Raw genomic sequence first — 13,075 nt, forward strand, 5'->3', positions numbered from 1 at the left:
TTGTGGGCTAGATTGATTGCATTTTTAATGCGCTTGTTAATAACTGGGCTAGGAATATCTGTTTGCAAATTTTATATGGGTGTATTTTAACGATCAATATATTTTTGCATATTTTACTAGTGCGATTTTTATACGTAAATAGTTATAAATTCCATTTCGCCTTTGTAATATCCTAATCGTTAACATAAAATTCGTCCAGCTGTTAGATATAGGCACTACTAGGAATACACACGGATAGATACAATTTTTAAAAGTAGCTAATAACCATTTTTCAGTCATTGCTATAAAATAAGTTTTGGTTACCACTATTTATAAGTTATCTAGTAAATAATTTGACCGCCTCCTTGGTACAGTGATTTACGCAAGAGCGTAGAACCGAGGGGTCTTGGATTCGATTCCCGGTGGAGACGAAGAAAAAAAATGTCTCGGTCTGGCACGACACAGAAGGCTGATCACCTACTTGTCCGTAAAGAAAATCGATCAGTGAAACAGATGTATAATGCATCTGCCCCTTACCCCTCTATGGATATGGGACTTCACTTTCACAAGTCAATAATAATTTATGATTCAAGTATTCTAATAACATAACCCTGTATAATTTAACACACACAAAATAAAGGTAAACGCAAATACTAATTATCCAATCCAAATAAAAAAAACGCACTTCATTTCCCTATTAAAACATAACATCCCATCTAAATATTAAAAGGGTAAAACAAACAAACGAATGTTAAAATATGCAAATAACCAGATATCATAATTTAACGAGCCAAAACGAAGGAAGAATTGTAAACACGAGACTAATACCTGATTTAATATAAATTAAGGGATCCCATTACGGAAAAAATGTTTAATTTTACTTAGAAAAATCTGTGTTTTATTACACATATTGAAATGTATACACGCGTGCTATAATATTGTCTACATAATATTATGTAGTCCATATAAAAAAAATGTGTGCGTGTACTTAGTGTACACACGTAAGAAGTGAAACTTCTTTATGATTTTTCAAAAAATAATTTACTATATGCAACTTTACAGAAATACGTCAATCACGCGTGTAAGGGATAAAAACAAGATGGCGCGTAACGGAAAAATGTCACGCGTAACGAAAAAATGTTACACTAAATTTTTTTCCGTATCAATCTAATTTTGTCGTAAAAACCCAGTAAATATCATCACATTAATAGTAATTTCATACTTATAATATTAACTATGAATATAGGTTTGCAGGTTTAAAAGGCCAAAGATTGAATTTATTTTAATCCTACGCAAATAAACAAAATGAAAAGAAAACAACTGCGTCGATTCAAATGAAAGGGTACTCAGCAGTCAGCGTATGTTGTAATTGTTTCACAGCGATTTCCAGGGACACTTTTCAATTCTACACAGGCATTAGTATTTGTTTTTTTCTTTTTGCTGTTTGTTTTATGGTCGTGTAGATTATTTAAAATATTTTAATCAAATCATATTAATATTCATTGACTTAAGTTTTTATGTCGGATTTGTATAATATATTAAATGGATTAATTTTTGTTTGTTTTATTAGATAAAGTGCGTTATTAAATAACAATAATATAGTATCTTACACGAAGATAACGAGAAGTTAATAAGACTCTAAAGATCTAAAGATATCCAGTAGGTATAGTGTATTATCTGTGGTCATATTATATTTAATGTTCTATTATCTATTTATATCTCAAAGCAATTCAAACTATTGTCAATCCACGTGAGACCGAGCAAACCAAAGAATTCACTTAAAGAAAACATCTAAAACATTTCTTCTACGCCGCTCCAAATTTCGCTGATATTTCTGGTCAAAGGGAATAACAGGAAATCCCCTGCGACGGTTATTGAGTTGCGTTTAAGCTTTGACTTATAAGGCTTCTAGAAAGTTCTCGACGTTAAGCTACGTCAGTCAGACGCTCTCTTAAATGTGCGGGAAATACACAAACAATTAATTGTATTAAAATAGAATTGGGCAATTCATTGAGCTTATTTTTAAAATATATATTGAACATTATTTTTAAATTACCTTAACCTTTTTATTTTTTTACCCAGGTACAAAAGCTCCAACAGCATTCATTGTTGTTTTTACATTTCAGACTAGTAGTTCTTGAGATTAGCGTGTTCAAACAAACTTCTTTTTATACGTACAGAAGTATAGATCATCAATCTAACATGATTTCATAAAACGCCAATCTAAAAACACCTCTAGCACTAACGTAATAAAAGATAAAAAGGAATCGCAAAGGAGCACCGACAGTCAGCAAACAGGTGTCTCTCGGATATGTGTTGATGTTCTGATTTACATACATAAAGAACGTTATTACACGATCATGTATGTTTGGTATAAACACGCTTTATATTGGTAGTGATAAATCATGAGGTTCTGAGTTCATATGTATATTATGTAAAGCAGTCGTTTATAGTTTTAGTGGGTTGTTTTACTATAACTTTTTTCACCGTGAGTGACGTAATTTAATCGGTAAAGATCAATTATTACGCTAGAGAGATATTCATCAGGATATTAAATAACATCGGGAAATAAATATAGTGCCCTCTTTTTCTTATTCAGTAGATATAGGTTTTATTGCCTATAGTTGAATTTAGAAATATGGTTTGGGATGAATTGGTATTTTATAAATCAGATAAGTAGTAAGAGTTAATTTTTAGGAAACATTTGATCCTTATCTGTAAATACTTATATTATTACTTACCTCAGTCCCTTGAACCTTCAGCTTCATGTGGTCTTCTCGAGTGGTCTTTCCGTCTTTCCTCTTCTTCCAGCAGTAGCCGTCACGCCTGTACCGGACCTTCTTGCGGCTGTAGAGCAGCATTGAGCCGCTTTTTGGCCTGTAACAAATTAAATTGTTATACTAACAAAGTTCTTGGTTAAAAATGTAAAGATGCATTTTTAGGTGTGTCGTATTGTTATATTTTTAATTTTTATCAAAAATAAGGTTATCAAATTAATTCTCAAACACGTTGTTTTATTATGGAGGCTTTTAATATATTCAACGTTTGATTTTTGTTATACAGGACATGTACGTAGTACAATGTACATATTTATTACGATATTCATTTTGTGAGCGAAAATACGACGAAACTGCTCATATAAGCAAAAAGTTAATTATTCCTCATTCACACGCAGCAGTCAGCTTATGAGTCAATTATGAGATATCATTCAACTTTAAATTTTCATCTGGAATATCAGTAACTAAAGATAATGAAAAATAACTCAATATTAATATATAGAACGATAATTTTTACAATTCATAAAATGAGAAAGATAAAATTGTACCCAAAATTGTATCTATTGATTATTTAATTTACTTCATCAATAAATAATAACATTGCACGCTACAAACAAGTAATATCTCAACAACAAAACAATCTCATACAAATCAGAATATAATTCCAAACTTTTTTTAAATACACAATAAAACTAATCCACTATTAATTTAGCCCAAATAATGGTCTAATCGGATTGCAAACATCAGGTCATTCAGAAACAAAGGTTCCCTAAACTGGATTATTCCAAAATGGAATTGGCAACGAATGTTCGAGAAAAATTCGCAGTCTAACTGATACGGACTGAAACAACTGCCAAATCAAAACGGCGAGCGATGGGATCCATCTGTATGTGTCGGTTAGCTAATTTAGCTTTAAAGTTTGCTGGTTTTAAGCTGAATTGATTAGAATTTTACCAATAAATAACTGGTGGTTCAAAATGTAGAAACTATGTATTTTATGGTAGGAATTATAACTCTATGCTATGGTTTATCGACTCCAATTTCATATAATACTAGCTGTCCGCCCCGGCTTCGCCCGTGGTACCTACATGTTTAAACTATCCTATCTCTCAAGTTGGATCGAACTGCACATGGTGTGCGAATTTTATTATAATCGGTTTAGGAGTTCATTGAGGACAAACATTGTGACACGAGATTTATATATATTAAGATTTTGTACTGTATATTATCATGAGATGTAGTAATGAAACTCTTACTCTGATAATGCATCAACTACCTACTCGTTTATTAAAATAAAACACACGCAAACTTAGTTATACTGTCAAGTATAATTCAATAAATCAATAAATAAAACCTATCTTTAGTATCTTTATGAAATACCAAATGTTTAAAACAGCACCTTGCATGGTTACAACATAGGAAAAGTTATATTCCCTATTTGACTAAAAAATCCGTCTAGTAAAGAATGTAAAATGACAAAGCTCAGATTTCTATTTAGGTCGAGATCAGATGGGTCGAGCAGATTAGACAAACTTAGCACTTCCATCCTTATCACACCTTTAGAAATTCACTTTCCCGTAAGAAACATTTATGGGATTTTATCTAATATATTACAGAAAACTAAAAGTTCTTATAAAATTGAAACGCTTCTTATAATACGAAATCTATACTTAATATTATAAAGCTGAAGAGTTGGTTTGTTTGAACGCGCTAATCTAAGGAACTAGTAGTCCGATTTGAAAAATTCTTTCGGTGTTAGATAGCCTATTTTTCGAGGAAGGCTATAGGCTATTTAAAACATATAGTAAAACCGTGGGGCACAGCAAGCCTTATACAGGGTGTCCCGCTTTCGGTATACTAAGCGCGAAGGGACTTGTAGTTTTGCATACACTGATCACATAAAAAATACTTAAATAACAAAATGACGTGAAAAATTTTTTGCTAAATTTTAAAATCCATGTATTCGTCTCTAGCTTCGCGCAGCCGGCATATACCGCTTCGCTAATGTGAGTATTTTGTCTATGAAAACATAATCTTTAACGATAGCTCACTTGCGGGTGGCAAAGTTGGGCGGTTTGCTTGTTGGGGGTGTACACATGGAATTTTAAGAATTCCTCTATTTAAAAAAAAATGCGTCTGGAATTTTATAATTATTTTTTACGTACTCAGCGTATGCAAAACTACAAGTCCCTTTGCGCTTAGTATACCGAAAGTGGGACACCCTGTATAAATACGCAATGGACAAATTCATGGCTCGATTTCTTCAATAGGTTACACTGGTCTCTATAATATTCTGTTTGAATGGACTTTTTTAACAGATAGAACCCAGGACCTGGGTTTTAATAACAGAACAAAGGACATGATTCATTAATAATAATTAAGCCAAATTGATGTATACTAAAAACTACAGTCTGAGAATAGTAATTAGGCAAATCATTATTTAGGCTCGTTAATGTAATTTTCTGACACAAAAATAGTTTTGTATTCGTTTTACTTATAATGATTAACCATTCTTATAACAGTATAAGCAAGTGCCTTATACAAAACAAACAAAGGCACAATAAATAAACATTTTACTCTTTTAGAAAATACAATTTCACTATTGCAACGTCAACTGTCATACAAACATTGACAGCTCAAACCGTTTCTATGCACCCTCTAAACCACTTTCAACACTGTCACTTGAATATTGCGATATTCTTCTTGGATTCAATATGGTTTTAAAAAAATGTACCTGAATCTAGAAATAATAAAGGCCTTTAGTCGATTAACTTAAACTAAAGAGATCAAATAATGATAAAGAAGATACCTTTTTTTTATAGTGGGGAAATCTTCCAAAGATACCCACGGCCCCCGGGGAAGGAGCCGTGGGTTATGTCGGATTCTTACCGACTAAAACTCCACTGTGTTCGGTCGAGCCGCTTTATAAAGAAGATACCTACCACTTTACTATTATCTACCACCTAAGCTTATAACAATCTGCTTTTCTTTCCAATCTTAAAATGTTATATTAACACATTACAATATTTTAAACTATACAAACTTAATTTATAAGACGTAATGATATTTTCGCTTTACGCCTAAGAAAGTTCTACTTAACTGTAACCTAATTTACTTTCAAAATCCGATAATCATTCTACAACATTAAATCTTCCCATCACCCTAAAAAACATAGCCTCTAAACAACGTTAACTAATCCAGGTTTTACATAAAACGATTAATTTTCGCTTCCAGAAAAAACTGCGATCGCAAAGTATCGTATCATCCATTAATAGTGATCCCCTTAGCTAGAAATGGGTCGTGGTCATTAGAGGTCTACCTATAGGGTCGTGCTATCGTATGTTATGTAACAGATTCGGTTTTTATACGTAATAGATTGGCCTACATGATAAATACGCGTGCATTTTTTTATGAAAGAAAACTAGGTATAGCTGTGATATATCGTAATTTTCAGCATGAGAAACTTCAATGAGTATTTATTATTATTGTCAGTTATGAAATCGATACGTTTCTATTGTTTTTTATAAAATATTGATCTCTTACAAGTAACCTATTTTCGAGAAAATCTGAAAACCGAATTTTGGGTGGTGATGGCAACAGAGCGTTTCCTTATTCATAATCATAGCTACCTCTATGTTAACAGTAATTTTAAAGGCACGTCAACATCTTGAACAACTGACAAACCACTGAATAAAGATAGACGTCGACGGTCGAGAAATGCTAATTCAACGATCCTATCCAAATACCACCTTGTAGAGCTTACAAATGATAAGGCACCGATTTAATAGGGTGAATGTTTGATATCTTAGTTTTATAGCATTTCAATCAAAACAAATCTTACTTATTGGTCGAGATGGTTTTTTATATGTTATCTGTATAGAAGATGAATAGAATTAATTAGAATGCTCTGGCCGGAGTGGTCAGGCGTCGCCTCGGTAAGGCGGAAGACGCGGGTTTGTGATCGTTTATTTTTCTATTCTTAAAAAAATAAATGTATAATATTTATTTCTCTATCGTTTCCTTTTGTGTGTTAAAGCGTATTATATCAAAGTATACCTATTCTATTTGTGTCACAGAAAGGTATTTAAGCTTTACTACAACACGTACTTCCACGGCATTACGTAATTGGAGCGACATGCGTCAATTGGAATTACCGTCCACAACAATTAGGTGCAAATCTTAAACAGGATTTGCAAGCGATTGGACACTATGTAAATAGCCTATCATTAGCTGTGCTATGATGAGTCTTAGTAGAATAGAAGTACCTATAGTAGGAAGAAATTTCCGTGGTATTGTTGTTTAAAGAATACTAAAGGCGTATTCTTTCTTAAGCGTTTAGTTAGCAGGCCAAGATTTATTTTATCTTTAAATTAAATGTTTACCGAGAACAACCCAACTATTATACATGGTTAATTTACGACGTATCTATAAATAGATTTCCTCTCCTAAATAGCAATTTTAATTCTAAAATTATTTCAACCTACATTTCAACAAAATTTGGCGCACTTTTCCCATCTCTGTACAATTTTCTTCAACGCTCAAATCTATTTAGAGACACTAACGCGAATTACTACGTTATGCCATACATGTGCCATTACGGCCAACTCCTAACAAAATAATTCGATTATCCTCGCTCGTGAGCCAATTACCAATCATATTTCTCATTAATTTCGCTTGCGTTTCACAGCTAATCGTGTGCATCACACTAAGCGAAGCACCGTTGCCAAAAGACCGGGTGAAATTGACCAGGCCAATATTACCTCTATTACTTAATAGTTTGAGTTCATTTTTATACGGCATTAAGTTATAGCTGATAAAATTACGCTTAACGATTCTTGTGGGCGTTCAATTAAGCAATAAGCAAGTAAGGAGGTATTTTCTTTGAGTGTCCGTAATTCAGGCCTGGTTTAGTGCAGACAATTTTGAGCCTTATTAAAGGGGGTAAGGTTATATTTTCCCAACAGAACAATGTTTACAAACATTCCAATTCCTGAGCGCATCAATTGTCTAAACTGCAATTAAACACAATCTCGTACATGAATAAAAATTAAAAGCAAGAATGCAATTACATCCAACAAACTTCCATTGACGCATCGTAAAAAAAACTAACATTGGCTTGATTTATTCGTTCAATAGGCGATTTATTAGTCGGCGAAAGCCATGTATCTGACGCGCGTTCAGTTTTAACGACGTAGAGGAAAATATTGCGTAGTGGATGCTATATGGCGCGTATTGGATGACTGATCGCTGTATGGTATTACGGTTACTAAGCGAATAGACAATGGTTGTGTTTATTTGTATGACATGTATGGTTTGGAAGCGTGCGCAGATTGGTGTCTGTTAGATGCATTGGTTTTATTGTTTTGACATCATAATTTCAAAATTGTTATGCGCGCCTATTAAATATGTGTATAATATGTAATAGTACGAGATCCTACAGCATTTTAGTGCGTTCATCCTTTTTTCTTAATTGGTTTTAGCAAAAAAACTATGAGCGCACAAAAATGCTGTGGATCTTAGGCTATAAATATATATCTGATACCAATATTCTAATATTAATAAAATTATATTCCAAACTCGGCAGCTTTACCTTTAACTTTTTACTTTTACTTTTATTCTTAAGCTTGATAATTTTCCGTCCTTGTAATTTATCTTTCAGTAAGTTAGGACCGTCTCCGAACTCCTTAGAATTATTCCATTATATATAAAATTACAGAGCTATTCAGTAGTAAACTTATTCATACAAAACATGTAGTTATTATTTTTATACGCTCCATGAATTGCGTAGACCGTTAGTCGTAGTATGTCGTAGACGTCGTAGCATTTGTGACTATTCGTAGGCAGCTACGTATTGCCTAACTCGGCCAATAACATCATGTTAACAAATATTGTGGACATAAAATATTCTTAATAAAAGTATAAAATACCACAGATGATAAAATATAAGCTGCAGGTTTTATTAAGCAATATCGTATATAATAAAAATCTTATATATAAAAATGAATCGCAAAATGTGTTGGTAAGCGCATAACTCGAGAACGGCTGAACCGATTTCGATAATTCTTTTTTTATTATATTACTTGAAGTACGAGGATAGTTTTTATGTAGAGAAAACGTAAATATGTACCACGGGCGAAGCCGGGGCGGACCGCTAGTGTGTGCTAAATTTGTTGGTAAGCGCAAAACTCGAGAACAGCTGAACCAATTTCGTTAATTATTCTTTTAATATATTCCTTGAAGTACGAGGATAGTTCTAGTTCTAGATAGAAAACGTAAACATGTATCATGGGTGAAGCCGGGACGGACCGCTCGTTATTAAAAAATGAATGAACGTTTACAAAAAGCCATCGTTTATGATTTAAGTTATCCCACTTTAATATTTACGAAAAATATTTTATCCTGCGTTTTGTAGTCGATATTGCTATATTTCCGCATCAGTATTTCGATCCTTCACACATTTATGACCAAACCAAAATCTGTGTCACTATCGTTAGCACCTGCGGTCGAAAGCCGCTTTCAAAAATAAGCTTTAAAAATATTGAAAAAACGGTTGAAAATCGGTTGATTGTGAAGAATCAAAGTTCGCACTTGATGAATAGCTCGGTGAGACGTCTTTACGAGCTCCTATTTGTTTGGCAGAGATTAACCCGGCTTGCGCTGATCCGTGCTCACTCCAGATACAACTTTTGTGGGAAAATAGACAACGACCATTTCAAAATAGATTTCGCTTTTTGGATTTTAGCGCGAAACCGAATCGACGATCGGTGAAATGTTTAACGAACTTTTGTTGTGAGTCTAACTTATACAGTGATGTTCATTCCATCGTTATAATATTATTCTTGTTCCTTTAATTATAACGTAATGGTACATCGGTAATCTTGATAATTGATGATTTATTACAGACTTATTTATGGTCGAATAATTATACGTAATAATTATTGTTAGTAAAAGAAATAATTTGTCTTTTCATAACCTTTTTATGATCAGTCACTTCCGTCGGTGAATGGTATTTTTAATACAAAAGCTTAAATAATTATATTAAAATTTATCAATGTTGGCTATGCATTATTATAATACTAACAGTTGCTAAAAATGTTGCCAAATTTTAAAAACAATGCGTAATACGTGACCCAATAAATTTGGGCGATTTACGGCCGCAGCCGAACCTAAGCATAATGTGGAAAATGCAAATACTGAAACTAATGAGGCCGTCGAGAACATTAACAAAAACTTAGCAAAGCATGCGAAACGCTATAATCGCATGATCAAACACCAATAAATCCTTGATTCCTAACAATTTCGCATTTCGGCTCAGCATTTATCGTTTAAAAACGTTGAAATTACAGAGTATAGCCGTGGAACTTGTAAAATACTGAATAAATATCTCAATCGGTATGGAGTAAATTATGCGAGCCGCACACGGAACGGTGCCGTTTTTGTACAGTTTAATTATCACAAGTTTGGCTTTTTTGGTTTTATTGCACGAGTAGCACGCATGATGTGCTGTTATGTAGGTTTATAGCGTTTATGGCCTCAGTAGACGCAGGGCGGTTTTGTGCTGACAGATTCTGAATTTGCTGTAAATGTGTGTCATTTTTTTTTTTGCTAACTGACCCATACGACATTATCCTGTCTTCGCGCAAAATATATCAAACGCGTGAAATTAAAAAGCTTTTCTTTCTTTTTTTTTTGAATATTTTCTTGAAAGTAACAAACACAAGAGAAATAATGATACATTGTACATTCCAATAGATTTTTCCATTATAATCATTTCATTTAATCGATTGAACCAAAAACAAGTAATTCTAATCCCTTCTAAGTATTTTAAAAGTATTACTTGATTTAAAGAATCGCATCATCCTTCAAACTAAAAGATAATGATTATAAAGAAACAACCTAAACCTAATTAAGCTTCACATCAAGAAAGGAAAGCATAAAAGCTATTTCATCCCCAAAACTAGCATGTCTATTTAAAATATACCACAAAAGCTCTTTAACTAAATTGCAGTTTGAAACTCGTTCCTTCAAATCAGTAATCGCTTACTTCCATACATTTATTGGGTTAAAAGTAATCGGCCAAACCATCAAGTACATTTTAACTTCAAAATTTCGGTGAAAACTTTGTGATCACGAAAATGGAACTCAAATCCACTGACACTAATAATTGCATTCGTGTTGCGGTTGCAACACAAAAAAATGATAATTATGAAGTTGGTAAAGTTAGATCGAGTTCCTATAAATTTGCGAAGGTCTTTCACCACTTGTCTGTATACAATAATTGGTTGTTACGTAATAGTGGAATGGACCTAATGGGCCTTCACAATGGGCAGCGTTGGGCGAGTAGAGTCACGATAGTGCAGGCCTAAGGGTGCTTTTTCATCAATAATGTGCGAGAGAAATTGTGCGAGGATGTCTAGCTGTGCTGTGAAAACGTGTGTGTGTCCACCAAGCTATACGAGGAAAATGTGAGAGAAAGAGTTGAAATATCTTCTATCATTCAAAATTATAGAATTAATAATGCACCTCGCACACATTCCTTGCATACATTTCTCGTACACATCTCTCACTTGTTTTGTATGCACAAAAAACTTAGCATCGCTGAGGCGTTTCCACCAAAGCTGTGCTAAGCGAGGCGAGATAAATGAAACGATCTGATTGGTTATTTACAAAAACATTCCTAGCTACAAGTCCTCGCACATTATTAGTGGAAAAGCGCCCTAAATTTCTATGATCGGCCGTCATTGTAGATGTTTATTCGTAATCGCCGTAATGGCAAGCATCGGCCAACGCTGCCCATTGTGAAGAGGGTCTATAAGATGTTTGTGTAGCTGACACGACGTCAGTTTTTTCGGCGAATTGTAAGCGCTAGTTCAGAGTGATCGACAGAATGATGCACAATTTCGTGTGTTAGGCTTGTTATTGGCTGTCTGTCGGACTGAGTCTTTTTCAATAGTTGGAACTACTTAATTGAACAGACACATATCAAAGCCATACACATTTTTTTAATTCGTGGTAAAAGGATTTAAAACGTTAATAAGGAACTTTTTATCAAAATATCGACTAATAAATGACGTTTTGAGACAATATATTTTCTCTCCCTTCGTCTATATGGAAATGAAATCTGCCTTTAAATTTTCAGGTTATAAAATACATAACATAACATATATATAACATTTAAACAATTTTAGTCACTAACATAATACATATATATAACATTTAACCAATTTTAGTCACTGCAATAGCTTATTTCATGTAATCCACTTGACAACCACACTTCCACTTTTTTCTTTAGAATTTCCATGTATTTATATTAAGCGATTTTATGGCTTCTCAATACACAATATATTAAATTATGAAATAAGACACATTCTTTTGCTATATAAAGAATATTTTAACTCAATTCTAGTTTCAACTGACCTTTATTCTAAACCTATTTTACCCGCGTGGCTCCGCTCCTGTTGGTCTTAGCGTGATGATATAATATAGCCTATAGCTTTCCTCAATAAATGGGCTATCTAACACCGAAATAATTTTTCAAATCGGACCAGTAGTTCCTGCGATAAGCGCGTTCAAACAAACAAACTCTTCAGCTTTATAATATCAGTAGGTACCTATAGATATGCGTAATGCGTATACAAACATAATGACTATTACCAATTACCGTAACAAGCACCGTGACAGGGCTTACACTAAGTAATGGAATATTAGCATGTTATACCATGACTTATGGGCCCTAAGTATTAAAATGTATTCATGCTAATATTATAATTATGGATAATTTATTATTATGTCAGTGGCGCTAACAACGGTAATAAAAATGTGACATGAATTGCAGTATCATTTTCGCTGCTAGGTTTACGTTTTACTTTTTATATATTTTTTACGTAAATTAAGCTATATAATTTAATCTTATCCATGACTTTAAATGTTTCAAAATAATATACAATTGCTTACAAACTCAAAAGCATGGTCCCTATAACATTAAATCAATCTACACAAACGACATTTTAATTCCTCCAACTTGTTTGTGAAAAAACGTTCCCCTTTCTTAACCCATCTTTATATCGGAACTCATCGTCTGCTAAAACGTTAACCCATTATAACTGACTTCTTTTAAATAGAAATTTCAAAGTTGAAGTCACGTTTAATTATAAATTAGGCCTCCGGTAATTACTCCGGCGAACGTAATGCAACGCCGTGACAAATGACTTCGCTGTTACTAATCACCATATTTTTCTTACTTTGGAAAATTCCTCATTTACTTTCCCTTAAATTCCTTTAATATCGCCGGTGTTATAATTAAGACGCGATTGTTGAAT

General features: G+C 33.2%; 1 protein-coding gene across 2 annotated transcripts in view; it reads right to left on the minus strand.

Moving 5' to 3' along the window:
• Positions 1–13,075, minus strand: part of Camta (Calmodulin-binding transcription activator) — a 98,271-nt gene that overhangs the window by 37,032 nt on the left and 48,164 nt on the right. For both annotated transcript variants that reach the window (XM_089702119.1, XM_089702117.1), the window contains exon 3: positions 2,721–2,856. In XM_089702119.1, coding sequence (XP_089558245.1) covers positions 2,721–2,840 — 120 coding nt within the window. In that variant the 5' untranslated portion in view covers positions 2,841–2,856. The remainder of the gene's footprint in view (positions 1–2,720; positions 2,857–13,075) is intronic.

This window comes from Colias philodice, chromosome 13, assembly GCF_061535455.1.
Source record: "Colias philodice isolate Cphi_HAF_F1 chromosome 13, ilColPhil1 Martin Lab GWU primary, whole genome shotgun sequence".
Classification (NCBI taxonomy): domain Eukaryota; kingdom Metazoa; phylum Arthropoda; class Insecta; order Lepidoptera; family Pieridae; genus Colias; species Colias philodice.